The sequence below is a fragment of the Nomascus leucogenys genome, chromosome 14 (assembly GCF_006542625.1).
Source record: "Nomascus leucogenys isolate Asia chromosome 14, Asia_NLE_v1, whole genome shotgun sequence".
NCBI lineage: Eukaryota > Metazoa > Chordata > Mammalia > Primates > Hylobatidae > Nomascus > Nomascus leucogenys.
Window position 1 is genome coordinate 68,569,431 of NC_044394.1, and position 18,179 is coordinate 68,587,609.

Consider the following 18,179-nt stretch of genomic DNA (forward strand, 5'->3'; position numbering starts at 1 on the left):
CTAATTCCAGCACTTTGGGAGGCCGAGGTGGGCGGATCACAAGGTCAGGAGTTCAAGACCAGCCTGGCCAAGATTGTAAAACCCTGTCTCTACTAAAAATACAAAAAAATAAAAAATAAAAAATCAGTGTGGTGGCGGGCGCCTGTAATCCCAGCCACTCAGGAGGCTGAGATGGAGAATTGCTTGAACCTGGGAGGTGGAGGTTGCAGTGAGCTGAGATGGCACCACTGCACTCCAGGCTGGGCGACAGAGCGAGACTCTGTTTCAAAAAACAAAAGAAAAAAGAAAAGATGCAATACATGATCCTAGGTAGGAAAGTAGACCAGAACAAAAAATGTTTTTTCCTTTTACTATGAAATTCATTACTGGAACAAATGGTAGAATTTGTATGAGGTCGGTAATTAGATAACAGTATTAATATCCATGTTAATTTCCTGATTTGGACCATTATACTGTGGTTATGTAAGAAAATGTCTTTGTGTTTAGTAAGTAACCCCTGAAATATTTAGGGATAAATGTGCCACATGTCTGTAACTTTCTCCCAAATGGTTCAGAGTATAATAATATGTATATAGAGAGAGACTTATAAAGTAAATATGATAAATTGTTGAAATTTAGGGAATTTTGGTGACAGAGATATGAAATTCTTTGTACTATTCCAGTAACACTCTTGTGAATCATACATTGTTTCAAGATAAAAATGTTTTGAAATCATATTTTGAACATTGGTGGGGCTTTCCATTTACAAGCCTTATATTGTTTCTAGCACCTGCATGATGACATATCAGAGATACTATTTAGTCAGTTCAAAGGAAACATAGTTTGATAAAGTTTTTTTCGATGTTTATTATAAAGAAAGAAACAGCAGAAACATTCTGGAATATTCATAAAAGCCTATTAAAATAAAATAAATGAACAAATAACTAAATGTAGACATACAGGGTGTGTACTATTCTTTGTAATTAAATTTTCTACTACCACAAGGCATAACTGAGTCACTTTCCCTAGCATCCGTGTGTTGGATTTGTGCAATTCCATCAATCACCTCTAGTTTTCCTGGGACAAATTGCAGGCTTTTACAAGTCTTGGTAGAAAACACAAGGAAAAGGTGTGGAGTACAGCCAAGTAGACATGGACCAAGACCAACAGCAAGTGAATCCTAACTGCCTTTCATAGACTTTGAACATATAATAACATCTCTTGACACAGTTACTAAAGGGACTGAAATGATTAGAAATCATTGTCTTGGTTTAAAAATACTTTGTGGGGAAATATGCATTAGAACCAAGTTTAAGAAAGGTGAAGAAAAAGTTTTTATTATGGCAAAGTATGAAGGATATTTTGGAATAAGAGACTGGCCAATGCCGAGGATTTGATAGTAAGATTAAGCAAGTGATTTTGTAGGCATGCTAAACAGGTTTGCCTTTGCTCAAAAACACTGTGACATAAAATATGCAGTTGGGAAAATAAACAAGTATTGCCTCTTTGCCATATGTTTACTAGCAATATATAAGTTCACCATGAAGCAGAAGCAAATTATAAGTGTGTTTCCTTTCTGTCACAGGAATAATTCTTCAATAGTCAGGTTTAAAGATGATTTTTTTTAATTTCATAACGATTTCTTCTTCAATCCATCAATTACTCCTTGACATCAAGAATGTATCTTCCTTCACTCATGTTTCCCAAATCAAAACATACTATTGGGCATAGAGTTTGTGTGCTTGCTTGTTTCTTCATTGTATTGAATTAAATTCTGCTTAACAAAAATATGGTCATATTTGTCTGCTTCTTTATAACATTTAGGAAACCATTCAGGCAGCATTTGAATCGGCCCGCATCTACGCAGCTACCTTTGAAAAGTTCCAGATATTCTTCAAGGAAAATGAAAGTCTTGATTTACAAGCTCTTAAACTTCAGGAACCTGGTAACGTGTCGATTTGTACTTACTAATTGTTTTTATAGGGATACTGAGATTTGTTGTCTTTTAGGATTCTGTTTGGTGGTGTTTGGGAACACAAATGGTAGCCCAAAAGAGTTGGCCTGACAAAAGGCAAGAGTTAATTCATTTCTAGATTATTTTCTATAGAATTACTTTTTTCCTTTCTCCTTATTCAGTATTACTGTTTTATTTCGGATATTATGGAAAGCAATTCCTTCCTAATCACTTATCATTTAGTTTAAAGTTGTATCAGTGCTAAGAGTATATAGCCTGCATATGAGAAGGAGTTGAAAGGAATGGATACCTTTACCAATTCCGTTAAATAAAGTTTACATAAGTTTTTCTATCTCAGGAACTTATTCTTTTTTCTTCTGGGACTACATTAAGATCTAGTGGGTGTGAATCAGCAACTCTTAGTCATGAAATAAGACCTAGGGGAAAACTATTTTATTTCACTGTCTTTAACAAAAGAAGATAATCTACAATATCCAAGTGCAATTTCAGGCAATCAAGTTCTCAGAAAATTATAAAAAATACGTATATTTGTTTGCTATTTTAAAACATGACGCATGTCTTTCATATTCTTTTTTATTTCATAAGCTTCCTTTATTTTCTTATATATAAATATAATTACTCTGGTACTTTGCTCTATGAACCAGCACTAATTTTTTCTTTACATTTTTATGTTTTTCTTTCAATTCCTTATTCTTTATTATGCTGAAGTATTCTTACGTTAAATAATTCAATATGCATTTCTAAAACATGTTTCTACAGAACGAAAATAGTATCATCCCTGCCCCCCCCAACCGAATTAGCAATTCCTTAATATCTTCACTTATTCCATTTTCAAAATTCCCTGAGTAAAGCAGCTTCCAGATGATTTGGCCAGGGATCATGTCCAAGATCAGGCACTGTATCTGATTAAGTCCCTTAAATTTTAAAAATCTGAAACTGACTCCTTTTTTTCAAGATACTAAGTTGTTAGACCAAAATGGGGCCCCAATTTAGAAAACAAAATTTAGACAAGCCTACTTCCACTGTTCTTTGGCAACACTTTCACGCGGAGACTTAGTATGTGCTGAACAGAAGCATACTGACTGGGACGTGAGGACATGATGCCTCCTGTACTATGTCATGGCATCACAGTGGCAGCAGGGTATGGAGCCTGGAATTTTGGCACAAGAAGGAGGCCTGATCAAAATAGCCAGTTCTAATCCCTGAGCTCTTCTACTCATATCCTGAGCCCAAGGCTTCCTAGCCTCCTGCTACCACAGTCCTCACGTTGGATAACTGTGATCCCCCAGCAAGTTCCCATCAGCGTGCAGTCCCCTGACTCCCGGGTTGCTCTTCAGCTAGTCCTATCTTTTCTTGCTAGTCCTGCCTTTGAAACCCAATCGTGGAACCAGGTCTCCCAGTCCCAACACTCTGATGGCTGCGACTTTGGAGTACCTTGGCCTGGACTCCTAACTTCTGTGCTCCTCCTCTGTTTGGAACCCCCAGTACGTCCTAAACCACTAAATCCAATTGTTTGCCAGAGGCTTATAGAGGTGGGCTTTGCCCTTGGATATCATCCTTACCTGTTATTTGATATCCTCAAACGACTGCAACATTGCTTAGCACATATTGTAGATCCTTAGTAAATGTCTAACTGAACTTTTAGCCAGACTGCTCCCTGTCCTGCTTCAGAGAACGACCAGCAGATAGGTTCTGGCTTCCTGACAAGCAGCCACATCTCACCACCAAATTCCTATAAATGTCAGCATTTACTAATAATGTCTACACTTTACTGAGCACTTACAGCATGATAGATACTGTTCTAAGTAATATTTAGACATTTCATCCAATCCTCACAATTCTGAGGAGAGTATTAGTATTACCATTTTATAAAAAGAAAACAGAGATCTATAGAGATAAGGCAACCTCAGGATTAAACAGCTAGTGAGCAGTTTAGATCTAATTTCTCTGACTTCAAAGCTTGTCTGCTTAACCATTTTACATACTGCCTCTCCGCGGTGGCTCACGCCTGTAATCCCAGCACTTTGGGAGGCCGAGGCGGGTGGATCACGAGGTCAGGAGATCGAGACCATCCTGGCTAACACGGTGAAACCCCGTCTCTACTAAAAGTACAAAAACTTAGCCGTGCGTGGTGGCAGGCACCTGTAGTCCCAGCTACTCCAGGGGCTGAGGCAGGAGAATGGTGTGAACCCAGGAGGCAGAGCTTGCAGTGAGCCGAGATCGCGCCACTGCACACCAGCCTGTGCGACAGTGCAAGACTCCATCTCAGACTGGCTTTAATCTTTTATTCCTCTTTGGCTATGTGGCCATAGCCAAGTCATATGAACTCAATTGATCTCAATTTCTCTATCTATAAAGTAAGAGTTTTGGACCAAATAAATGGTTCCCAAAGTTGTGTTCATTGGCACTGTTCTGAGGGATAATTACATGATACCATGAAAAAAGATGGTGCTCAAATAAATTTGGAAAATACTAAACATTATACAGGTATCCTTACCATATGACTTATCAGATCATTTAACATCTTAATTTAGTCGGCTTTCAAAAATACACAAATCAAAACCTTCTGAAGTGAGTAAGGGAGGTAATTGCTATTTCTGTTTTATATTATGAGGAAGCTGAAGCTCAGAAAGACTAAGTGACTTTCCCAAGGCCACACATGGGTTGAAGACCTGAGCTCAGGTCTTCTAATACTTTCTCTGGTGTGTTCTTTATACTATGTCAAACTACCCCTTATAATTAGGAGAGGAGATGGCATGAATAAAGGCAGGAAACAGCACCCTTTTCTCTTTGGGGTGGTGGAGGAAGATTATGGAAGGAGGAAAAAGGGCAGACAGTAAGGAAATCAATTTGACCCAAATGTAGGAGGTAATTAGAAATAAAATTAGCTAAATTTTTAGAGGCCCAGAGGGTACAGTTTTGAAAGACAAGCAGAGAAGTTTAGAATTGTATATGCATTAGAGAGAGAGTTATTTTTGACTGATAGTATGATGAGAGTATATTCAAGGATAATCAGGTTTCCATTGGTTCCAGATGGATTGGATGAGGGAGAAGATGGAGGCAAGATGATTATCAAAAGGCAACTGTAGCATATGCAAATTGACAAAGGCCTTGACCATGATGTAGGGTGCAGGAATGGCAGAGAGATGTGTTGGGAAGAGGAACAGAGATAATTCTAGCTATGTGTGATCTCTTATGTTTCAAATTTTGTTGTTGTTTATATGCTCAAAATGCTTTACTTTGAGATACCATGTGGTAGAGAACATTTAGATTAAGCCCAACTTGAAACCAACCTAACTCTGAAATCTAGTCAATTCCAGACTAGATTCTCTAATGCACTTACAAGTTATTTTCATCTGTCATCTCTTCATAGGAGCCAGAAGACATATTTACATTATAAAATATTAGTTTCTTTAACACAAGAATAAAATACTATAAAGCAATCCAATTAGCATTTTAAAGTTACATGAGATACTCTAAGTACAGATAATAACATTATACATATATGTGTAAATTTATCAATGCAATGATTTTTAATATATTTTGTAACGATCTTTTAAAATCCAATATGGTATATTTTATGCTTTATGTGAATTTTTTTATGTAGATGTTAACTTTTTTAGTGAACAACTGGAAAAATATCACAAACAGCACAAGGACGCAGTAGCTCTCAGACCCACCAGAAGTGTAGGATTGCTGCTCATTGACACTAGGCTGCTAAGAGAAAAATTAATTCTGTCACCTTTGCGATGCTTAGAGGTAACTATAAACTAGAAAAAATTTAATTATTTCTCTACAATTATTTTATGATTTTTCTACTGCACAAAAACCTATTATTTATTTTATAGTATTGCAAATAGAAAAATTAATATAACACTATTGGACATCCTTAATTTCTAAGAAAAGCTCTATAGTCTTTTTGTCGCAAGCATAATCAGCTTTTTAGATGAGATAATGGAGGGGACTGCAGGCCTCACACTGGCCTCTTGCTCCTACTCCTTTTTCCATTGTCGGAGCGTTTCAAGACCTGCAGAGAGGATACTACCATAACAGCTCAGTATCCTAGAGGGAGTGATGGTTAATTCTAGACCACCAAGATCAAGTTTAGGAAATCATTTTCTGATCTGGAATTGTCCCTACAGGTCTGATTATGTTTTGGTAAGTTATAGAACTAGGGAAATTTCTGTAATAAGTTTCAGAACCAATACAATAATTTCCTTTGGAGCCAGAGTATACTTGTATCTTCCCAATGCCCACAGAGAGACAATGATATGAAACAGGGATTGGAAAACTATGGCCCACAGAGCCAACCCAGCCTGCCTTTTGTTTTGTATACAGTTTTATCAGAACACAGCCATGACAATGGTTTACATATCATCTATGGCTGCTTTCTTCCTACAAGGACAAAGTTTAGTAGTTGTGACAGAGACTGTATTGACTGCAAATCTAAAATATTTACTATCTGGCCCTTATAGAAAACATTTTCTGGCCCCTGGTAAATGATAGAAGATAGAGCACTGTATAAAAGAGTGCAGACCTGAGTGCTAATATGTTCTGTTATTAATTAATTGTATGGCATTGGGCTTCCTTCTAGAGTTTTGTTTCTTCATCTGGTAAAAAAAAAAAGAAATATATATATATTTATTTATATATATATAATTATGTATATAATTGGAGCAAATTTAATTCAATTTCAACAAACATTTTTTAGCTACAGTATGCTCAAGAAATACTTGGGTAGGTATTTACTGTAAGCCCAAGAAAACTGAACTCAAACTGGCTTAAGCAATCAGAAGAGTTATTGGCATATGTATCTAAAAAGTCCAGAGATTGGGTCGATATCAAGGAGGTATGATCTAGTGGCTCAGTGGTGTTACCAATGAACCAATTACTTCATTCTCTTTCCTGAGCCTCCTTATGTGCAGGCTTCATCCTAAGGCATTTGTAAAATGATTGTCAAAAGCTCCACAAGCCAATTATTTGTTTGTATGGAGAGAGAAATAGAAAGATTGGGGTTCTGAGTACACATGTCTCTCAGCCATAAATAAAAGTGCCGGCCTTTATCTAATTGAACCAACTAAAGTCAGAGGTTCACACTTGATATGGTTTAGCTTTGTGTCCCCACCCAAATCCCATCTTGAATTGTAATCCCCAGGTGTTAAGGGAGGAACCTCATAGAAAGTGATTAGATTATGTGGGTGGTTTCCCCCATGCTGTTCTCCTGACAGTAAGTGAATTCTCACAAGATCTAATGGTTTTATAAATCGTGGTTTTTCCTATACTCTCACATACTTCTCCTTCCTGCTGCCTTGTGAAGAAGGTGCCTTGCTTCCCCTTCACCTTCTGCCATGATTGTAAGTTTCCTGAGGCCTCCCCAGCCATGCTGAACTGTGAGTCAATTAAACCTGTTTCCTTTATAAATTACCCAGTCTCGGGCAGTTCTTTATAGTAGTGTGAAAATGGACTAATACAACCTTAATCTGATCACTTTGGCCAAAAAAGCCATGTTCCTATTTGCCAAGCGATCAGTCAGACTGCATATTTGTTTCTGAAGGAGAGATCAATTTCCCCCAAACTGCATGGCTAGCACCCAACATGAAAGAAGTGGGACTGATGCTGGACAGGGCAGCACAATGTCCACTACATAGGACGAAGAAGCAGAAAGCATACTTGCAAGATATTAGAGCATTTAGGGAAAATTGTTCGTAAGCCATAGAAATGATCTTCAAAACCTGGCCTTCCTGTTGTCTGATTTAACTAGCAGTGATTTAAAGAGAAAAAAAGTCTCTTCGTATTCACTGCTGCTTCCAATACCTGCTGACTTAACAGATGTCCAATTAGGATTTGTCTAAAATATATAATAAAATGAAAATATTCGACTGTTTACAATTCACATGTTGTTTTCTTTCTTAGGTGCTAAATTTTATGCTTCCTCGTCAAAGCAAGAAAAAAGTGGATGCCATTATCGTTGAGGCACAAGATGCAGAGTATAAACTTGAGTTTGTTCCAACTACTACCACAGAATATGTTCATAGCTTATTATTTCTTGATGAAATTCAGGAACGGGTGAGTTGATTATCTCATATAACTCAATATTCCAGATCTGATAGTAGGAAGGAGGAAGGCATAGGACAAGAAAAAGTGAAGGACTAAAGGGCAAAAGACAGCTGTCAAAATATCAGAAACACTTTCAAAGTAAGTGGATGTTCTACATCACAGGAATAAAGCCAGCTGACAGTTATCAGACTCTTAGTACTAGTCAGGCATCATATTACATTTTCTACATGCATTGCATTTTTAATTCTCACAAAAGCTTGAAAAGTGTTGATATTTATCCTCATTCTGCAGATAAGGAAACAGAAACCAAAACAGGATGTGTTATCCAAGATCACAGACATGTATGGATGTGATAGAGTTAGAATTTAGACTTGAGTCTCTTTGACTGCAAAACCAATGTTCTCAACCATAGGTTATTGGAATTCTAATTTTTAGTAAATGGTAATACCATTGCAATCTAGATATTAATCGTAATGGAAGTCTGGCTGCATAATAGTCAGGAAACTTACTGTTAAGAATGAAAGAAACCCAACACAAACCCGCTTAAGTGGGGAGGTGGAGGTGGGGAGAAAAAAGTGGATATGGGGACTCAAGTGATGCAGATGGAATCAGGTCTCTGTTTCTCTCTCTTATACACACACACATACACACACACACACACACACACACACACACACACACACACACACTCCTTTGTCTGTTTTGCTTCTTTTTCTCTGGAAACTTGGTTTCCTCCTCTCAGCCTCTTCCCTGTAGGAAGCAATCTAGCATTTGGCTCCAATAGTTTTTTCATAAACTTTCATTCATATTATGTTGGCATAATATCTGAAAATTGAAGAAATGTTTCAATTAAAAAAGTAAACTGAATGTTATATATTATTAACCAAATTAATAATAAATGCTATTTCACATGACTACCAAAGTAAGTGTTTTCTCATTTCAAGAAATCGTGCCTTCTCAAAAAGGCAGATGATCGTGGTTCTCCTCAGGTTTGCTTATAAATTGTCCCAGGAGTCTAAAGATGCGACTTACTTATTATTGTTTGTATTCATTAAGCCACTTCAAACAAATAACCCAAACCCACTTGAGAAAGCTTATGCCAAAATAGGGATCCCACTTAAGGATTCAGGGGTGCTTCATGGAACTTCCAATCAAGAATGTAAGTAGGCTCAGGAACTGACCAGAACCCGGAATATAGGACAGCTGTAGGACGCCCTGGTAGTCCTTCCTTCCCTCTCTCCTCTCTGCATCTCTCTGAGGGTCTGCTTCACTTCTCTCCCTCTGCAGACAGCTACTTCTGCTTCTTCTTACCACAGCAGCAAACATGGCCACCAGCAGCTCCCAAGCTATAGCTTGCAAGTCTAGCCAGTCAGCAAGAAAGAGATAATCTCTCTTTTTCAATATTGATTCTAAAAGTCTAGTAAATTGATTCAGAGCTCCTATTCTGTTATATAAACAATGTCAGGAAGGTAGGGTCACATCATAATCAATGGCTGCAGAGGGTCAGCTGCTATCACCTTGTGGTTCTAGAACAGCAAGTTGATACAGTATACAGAATACATAGACTGTGTCCCATCTCCAGGAGGTTGTTTGTGTTTGCTGGGTGGTGTGCTTGGAAAGCAGCTTCCTTCAGGGAGATTCTCTGCACACACAAAAACTTTTTCTGGAACTTTATTCATTCAGTCAGCAAGTTTAGTGAGCACCACTTAGCAGGGTGCAAAAATTACAATGAATAAACCTGCTTTAAAGAAGTTGAGTCTTGAATGCAAGCAGATAATTTTCATACAATGAGCATAGGAAGAAGACACTGTTGTAGCACTGGGAAGTTTGTGGTAATTCTTGCCTATGGGTTACAGAAGGCTTTGTGGAGGATGGAATATTTAAGCTGTCATAAAATACATGAAACATTCAGGTGGGCATTCTAGGGAGAGGGAAAGCCATGTGCAAAGACAGGAGGCAACGTGACAAAAACAGGATTTAGTGATTGATATGCTATGGAGAAAGAATGTTTAGTTGAAAGTTGATGAACTCTATGTAGCTAAAGCAGTATTTTCAACGATAGGAGAGAATAAATTAATTATAATGATGTTAAGTAGAATTGAAAGGACTTAATGGGCAACTGAATGAGGGGACAGTGAGAGGAGAATGAGGTGACTTATAGGTATCATTCTGCAGAAAATGGGCATTTAGCAATTTCATACCAGTATAGGGAGGGTAGGCTACATAATTCATTGTCTGATCAGGACATTTTTCTGAAATTGAAAGAGACACTATTAATCATTGTACTAGGATAATAAGTGTAAACCCAGGACATTCCCAGAGAAACCTGGATATATACTCACCCAAAATAGAGGAAATAGGGGAAGATCAACAGATCTTGATGTAGAGAGACTTAGTTCTATACACAACTTGTTCGAGGTGTTAGAAACTTTGGGTGAAAGTCACAAAAACTCACATAAATAGCTTGGAAAAATGGGAAGATTTATTCTAAGTTTGCAGGAATATCTTTCAGAATCCTAAAGTACGGATAGAGCCAGGCCTTTACAAAAAGGCCTCTCTCCTTCCCTCATCTCTGCTCCTGTAGAACCATGGTTCTCAAAGGGGGACTCCAAATCAGCAGCAGCAGCATCATCTGAGAATGGGTTAAAAATGTACATTCTGGGGACCCACCCTACATGACTACAGTGTTTTTATGACTTGCTAGACCTTCTGAATCAGACACTCTCAGGAGGGACTCAGCAATCTGGTTTTTTTTTTTTTCTTTGAGACGGAGTCTCGCTCTGTCACCCAGGCTGGAGTGCAGTGGCGCCATCTCTGCTCACTGCAAGCTCCGCCTCCTGGGTTCACGCCATTCTCCTGCCTCAGCCTTCCGAGTAGCTGGGACTACAGGCATCCGCTACCACGCCCGGCCAATTTTTTTGTATTTTTAGTACAGACGGGGTTTCACCGTGTTAGCCAGGATGGTCTCAATCTCCTGACCTCGTGATCCGCCCACCTCGGCCTCCCAAAGTGCTGGGATTACAGGCTTGAGCCACTGCACCCGGCCAGCAATCTGTTTTAACAGGCTTTCCAGGGTCATTGCAATGGAAGCTAAAGATTGAGAACTATTTCTCTAAAAGCCTGTCTGCAGTTATCTTCTCAAGTTAATTACCTGTTCTGTTTCCACATAAAAGTAAATGGCCTCAGTCCCAACTCTTCCTGTGTTCAAGAGAAAGGTCAGACTGAGCTAAGTTCTTTAGATCACAGTTTGATGCTCCTTGGTTCCGCCTGTGGCCAGGAAATTGGGCCAAGTAGTACGAACATGGCTGCTCCCTCTATAACCATGTGGCAGAGTTGGGGGTGAGGAGCATTCCCAAAACTGGGGTATCCCTTGCCAGAGAATTAGGACAGACAAGCAATACTGTCCACTGAAAGTGAGAAACCAAAGTGAAGATGTTTAGTAGTCACTGGGCTGTAGTAAAATAATTAATTAAAGGGTAGTGGGAATCTCACCATAGATCTGGGTTCTGAACCTATGCAGCCAAGTCCACAGCCTGTCGATCCCTCGGGCTGCTCTGGGATGATCACTGCCCATCACACATGCCTGGAAGCTCAGATACTACAGCTGAACAACCCCACAGCACATGTTTTCTTAGAAAACTTTAAATATTGGCACTGTTTAATACAACAAGAGAACAAAACAGAAAGAGGAAACATTTATAAGAGCTCAGCTCTGAATAATTTACCTCCTAACCTGATTACCTGTATTATAGCAATGACTATCATCCAGCAGGCTTTAGCCAATTTGACCATAACATTATAATACACTCCTTCTGTGCTGACTATTCGGTTTGATGTTTGATATGGTTTGGCTGTGTCTCCACCCAAATCTCACCTTGAATTGAATTCCTACAAGTCAAAGATGGGGCCAGGTGGAGATAATTGAATCATGGGGGTGGTTTCCCCCATACTGTTCTCATGGTAGTGAATAAGTCTCCTGAGATCTGATGGTCTTATAAATGGGAGTTCCCCTGCACAAGTTCTCTTGCCTGCCTCCATGTAAGACATGCCTTTGCTTCTCCCTTGCCTTTAGCCATGATTGTGAGTCCTCCCCAGCCATGTGGAACTGTTGAGTTCCTTTCTTTTATAAATTACCCAGTCTTGGATATGTCTTTATTAGCAGCAGCAGAACAGACTAATACAACGTTCATATTGTACAGTGGCTGTCTCCTATTAGAACAAACTTCAAGACTAAACTAGGACTCTGCTACATTTAATGAGCAAACTGTGTTTCCATTTAGATTGAAAGCCTTGAAGATGAAGGGAATATAGTGACTCAAATGTACAAGCTTATTGAACAATATCAGGTTCCCACACCTCCTGAAGACTTTGCTGTTTTTGCAACTATGAAGCCATCCATTGTTGCTGTGCGGAATGCCATTGATAAATCAGTGGGTGATAGAGAGTCAAGCATTAAGCAATTTTGTGTGCATTTGGGTAGTGATCTTGAAGAATTAAACAATGAAGTGAATGAAGTAAAACTGCAAGCACAAGTAAGCTAAATCATTATTTTGTAAAAATAATCTATGCAAAGTTTGACTATTACATTTGTTTATTAAAGTATAGCCAACAAATAAAAATCGTATATATTTACAATGTATAATGTGATGTTTTGATGTATGTATACATTGTGAAATTATTAATCAAGCTAATTAATGTGTCTATCACCTCACATACATCATTTTTTGTGATGAGAATAATTAAGACTACTCTTCAAACCATTTAGAGAACACATTTAACTGATGTAGCTTTAGTTTTTTATAGTTTCATTCTAACCAATCAAAAATGTCTTTGAGCTGCTACTTAAAAATTAATGTTTCAAAATCTCCCTTTAAGTAGTGAATACATTTCAGACTATCACAAACAAAGAATATATGTAATATTAAAATTTAATTTAGTCAATTAAATTCTAGTCCTAACTTGTATTTATTATTTTGAAGAGTGTTTTAATGACTTGCTAGCACATTTTACAGCTATTGTCACAATTTTAAAGTTTGCTTAATACCTGGGTGATGAAATAATTCATACAACAAACCTCCATGACACAAGTTTACCTGTATAACAAACCTGCACATCTATCCCTGAACTTAAAATAAAAGCTAAATAAAAAATAAAAATAAACTTTGCTAGTATATTAGAAAATTCCCATTTAGAAAGAGACAGAGTGTACATTGATAATTGGTAGTGAAGAATATTTGGTTACCTTGTATCACTTTTACAATAGAAAAGATATAGGGTACACTGACTCAAAAGAATATAGTACAGACATTAAAGATTACAGTATACCTTTACGTGTATTAACATGGAAATGTAAAAACAGCTCACATTGTGTGCTTCCTATTTGTCAAGCAGTGTTCGAAGGACTTGGCATTGTTTTTACTTTTATATTGAAGTGCTTTTGTATTTTCTTACAGACAAAAGTGTACATAACTAATTACTATACAACTCAATGAATTATCTGAAAGTAAACACATCTATGTATCCACTACTCATGTCAATAACTAAAGCATTATGATACCCCTATTGTCCCCTCCTAATTATTAATCCTTTTGCTATGGGATCTTTGGGGTGTCATTTTTCTGGCCGGAAACCTCTGTGGCCAGTAGCACCTTTGCCTGAGTTCTTGTCCTGCATCTAGGAAGAATGAGGTATGCAGACAAGTGGAGGGTGAGCAAGATGAAGAGGAGCTTTATTCAGTGTTAGAACAACTCAGAGGAGATCCGCAGTGGGTAGCTCCTCTCCAGGCAGGTCATCCCATAGAGTGTCAGCTCTCAGCAGAGAGGAGGCCCTGGAATGGGTGGCTCCTCTCTGCAGGCAGGTTGTCCCATCATCTCTGCAGCTCTCAGCAGAGAGGAAGCCTGGAGAGGGTAGCTCCTCTCTGCAGCTGGTTGTCCTGATGTATGCCCAGCTCCTAGCAGAGAGTAGGCCCTGAAGTGGGTTGCTACTCTCTGCAGCTGGTAGCCCCGACATCTCTGCAGGTCTCTGAAGCTCTCAGCAGAGAGGGTAGCTCCCCTCTGCAGCTGGTTGTCCCATTGTCTGCTCAGCTCTGGCTGAGCCCAGGGCTTTTATGGATCTCAGAGGGGAGGAAGTGTGCACTGATTGGCCCATGGAGGATAATGGGAAGGCTGGAAAAGGCATCACAAGTTCCTACTCTGGTCTGTGGAACTGGCAGCCCAGCCCCAGCCTTCAGGCCAGCATGGGGCCTCATTGGGGACCCACCCCCTTCCATCCAGGAATCTGTCTGCCTCCTGCTGCTGTTCATGGCACCAGGGCTAGGCCCTGACTTTGCTCCAAGATCAGAGAAGATCAAAGAAGTGCCTGGTCCCACTGCCTGGCCTCTCTCCCTTCCAAGATCACAGCAGGGAGAGAACAGGCAGCAGAAGCAGTCACTTCCAAGCCTGCCAGAGTAGGGGGGCCTTCCCATGTCCCCAAGAGCACAGGACTGCCTGAGTCTGCAGCGACAGTTTGGGTGGCTACAGCTGCACCCGAGGAACTCCCACCCCAACTTGGAAGGGGCAAGGCTCCCACTTCTCCCTAACTCCCACTGGCTCCATGGAGTGTGCAGCCCCGGTCATGCCTCCCTGCTGCAGCAGGCGTGTTGGCAGTGGCAGGCCATCTGGAGCAGGAATGCTATAAATTTCCTATTTTTGAACTTCTATTAATTAGAACCATACAGTGTGCCCTTTATTTTATTTTGGTATGTTCCTAAGATTTATCCATTTGCTATTTGTGGATGTAGTTTATTCATGTTTGTTGCTATGTAGTATTTTATTGTATTTTACAATGATTCATTTCATGGGTGATGGAAATTGGGATTATTTACCATTTGGGGCAATGATGAGTAATAGTCCTAGAAATATTCTTATGTACGTTTTCATGTTTTAACTCATTCAAATCGCAAAACACTTTAGGGTTTTATTATTCACATTTTACAGAAAAGGAAATTAGGGTACAGGGTTAAGTAACTTGCCAAGGGTCACACAGTTACTAAATGGAGGAATCTGGATTCAAGCTTAAGCAGTCTACTGTCAATGGTTAATAATGTATTAATTGCTGTACCATATATTGTATTCTATACACAGCATACTGTTAAAAAGTATGAATATCTATGTATACATAGATCATTAGAGAAAGCCAAACTGCCAGCACATGCCTTGATGTATAATCATGCATTTTTTATTTTTTAAAAAACTTTTATTTTGGGTTCAGGGATACATGTGCAGGTTGGTTATGTAGGTAAACTCATGTCTCAGAGGTTTGCTGCGTAGGTTATTTTGTCACCCAGGTACCAGGCCCTAGTACCCAATAGATATTTTTTCTGATCCTCTCCCTCCTCCTATCCTCCGCCCTCAGGTAGGCCCCAGTGTCTGTTGTTCCTCTCTTGTGTCCATGTGTTCTCATCATTTAGCTTTCACTTGTAAGTGAGAACATGCAATACTTGGTTTTCTGTTCCTGCATTAGTTTGCTATGAATAATGGCCTCCAGCTCCATCTATATTCCTGTAAAGGACATAATCTTGTTCTTTTTTATGGCTTCATAGTGTTCCATGGTGTATATGTACCAGATTTTCTTTATCCAATCTGATATTGATTGGCATTTAGATTGATTGCATGTCTTTGCTATTGTGGATAGTGCTGCAGTGAATATCTGCATGCAAATCATGCATTTTAAATAGCATGATGCGCATACACAAAATGAAAGCATGGGCTCATTCTAACTAGTGCTGCTTCTGTAGAGGTTTGAAATTAATTCTCTTGGGCAAAGGACTATAACTTCATCATTTCTGTAAATGATACTATCTTGCTATCAAGACTCTTATTCCTGCTGTTGTGGGGAATTAAGGAGAAAACCTAAATTTGACCATTAATGATAATTTATTTCCATTTGAAATGTCTGTTCCATTCTACCTGGGTCTCTTTTGGATAGATTTTAATTCAAGTGAAAATCTAAACTTCCTATTGGGCATTTTTTCACCTATGCTACCATCCCCTCCTGCCTATTGCCCCATAAAGGGAAGCTTGCATTCCCTCATGGCAAATAGATGGGAGGGGCAGGTCATCTGTTCTTCATGCTACCTTCTGGGCCATAGCAGCTTCCAGTGCAGTTTGGCTGGGCTGCACCTGGTTGTCCCGGGTTGCTGTTAACTAAGGGCCTTTCCTGGTTCTTTAGGCACCATGCTAGCCCCTGTGCTGCAATCCATCATTTCTTCCATAGCCTACAGTCCCAAGTAATCTGTGGCTTTCTCATCCTGGCCTCAGACATCTTCTGGTCCACCAGTTCTCTCAACAGTTCCCACTACCAGAATCAAGACACATGAGAACTTCAGGATTCCCTGCATATCATACCAAGTCACAAGACACCAGAATGTCAATAAAAGCCCCTTCTACCTGGACACATCCCCTGGCTTTTTCTAATCTAGAGCATGTTGCCAGTTTGAATTCATGGCCATGCTCTCTAAGACATGGACTAACTAGCCTCCCTGAGCTATGGCTATAATGGTTCTCAGATTCCTTCAATTTTCTCAGATTATCCCAAACCTAGTTATGTGCTTCTGCTTTGCTCCTGAACTATTCCATTCCCATTCACTGGGGTTTCAACCCTAACAGGTCAGCCATAAAACATATGTCTTGCCATTTATATTTTTCATTTTCTCTCTTCTGTCATCTTAGAATACAAAGGCCTTTCCATTCCTTTATCATAAAGTGGAAATTTACCTTATATCATATCCCCTTCCTTCTCTTCCCTGTTGCATTCACCTCTCCTTATCTAAGGTCATGTTGGTTGAAGAAGTGTAGGAAATGAAAGCAGATGAGGGAAAATATATTAGGTAATGTTTTAAAACAATTTTATCTCCATGGCACTTTATATAAATGTGTACTTTTTATAATGTCTATGCATTGCTTTAAAATTCAGGAAAGCAATAATTTTAAACGTCATTTCTAAAAATCAAAAAGAGAAAGGAATCTTTTTAAAAATGTTTATTAATTCATTTAATTTAATTGGTCTTTATCAAAAAGCAGGAATGGCTAACCAAAAACTGTCTTAAATTTACAGGATCCACAGATTTTAGATATCTCTGCTGACCAAGACAAAATAAGGCTCATATTGAATAATCTGCAATCTGTTCTGGCTGATCTTCAGAAACGTGCATTTCTGTATAAGTCCTATCAGAAGAATTTTAAGGTAATGAGAGTTTTACACCATCTGTCTTAGAAATGTGTGTATAGAAATGGCATATATGCGCAAGGACTTCAATAATGTAACTGTAAACATTCAATATTTGGACAACTATGTGCTAGTCAGCATGCTACAAATAGTCTCAAATACAAAATATGATACGTTCCCTGCCTTTGACGTGTTTAAAGACTAATACACGTGAGATACCAAATGTCTTTCTTATTAAAATAATTGTGAATTATGCAAAACTGTCAGACAAGGAACTGTACTTTCTATGTTAAAATGTAAGTGGGTTTTTTAATGTAGTCAATTAAAACCACACTATCCTTTCTTAAGTAATATTCAGGCTTCCTTTACATTCATATGTATGTTATGATTCCATTAATATTGCCTGATTTACCCTGGTTTTATGGGCCAATTTGATAAAAATGACATCCCCAGCTAAGCCAGGGACAAATGGGTGTAAAAGGGTAGATTTGAGGACCAGGAGCAGTGGCTCACGCCTGTAATTCCAGCACTTTGGGAGGCCAAGGCGGTTGGATCACTTAAGCCCAGGAGTTCGAGACCAGCCTGACCAACATAGTGAAACCACCTCTCTACTAAAAATACAAAAATTACCCAGGCATGGTGGCACATGCGTGTAGTCCCAGGTACTTGGGAGGCTAAACGGGGAGGATCACTTGAGCCCAGGAGGTGGAGGTTGCAGTGAGCCAAGATCATGACACTGCACTCCAGCCTAGGTGACAGAGTGAGACCCTGTCTCAAAAAAAAAAAAAAAAAAGGTATATTTGAAAGGCTAAAAGAAGTCTCTCAAAAAACATGAAGAGAAAGGGGTAAGACATGCAGGTGATTTCAACAGCTTTTAGAGAGACCAACAACAAGAAAAGAGAATAGAAAAGAAAATATTCCTGTGGTCAAAACCAGGGAGCCCCTAGCAATAAGGAAGATGCCA

The 18,179-nt window shown here is 39.0% G+C and overlaps 1 protein-coding gene across 1 annotated transcript in view; it reads left to right on the forward strand.

The window, feature by feature from the left end:
- DNAH6 (dynein axonemal heavy chain 6) overlaps positions 1-18,179 on the forward strand; it is a 354,720-nt gene that overhangs the window by 103,347 nt on the left and 233,194 nt on the right. The window contains exons 12-16 of the mRNA XM_030828117.1: positions 1,804-1,924; positions 5,562-5,713; positions 7,868-8,020; positions 12,292-12,543; positions 17,105-17,233. Coding sequence (XP_030683977.1) covers positions 1,804-1,924; positions 5,562-5,713; positions 7,868-8,020; positions 12,292-12,543; positions 17,105-17,233 — 807 coding nt within the window. The remainder of the gene's footprint in view (positions 1-1,803; positions 1,925-5,561; positions 5,714-7,867; positions 8,021-12,291; positions 12,544-17,104; positions 17,234-18,179) is intronic.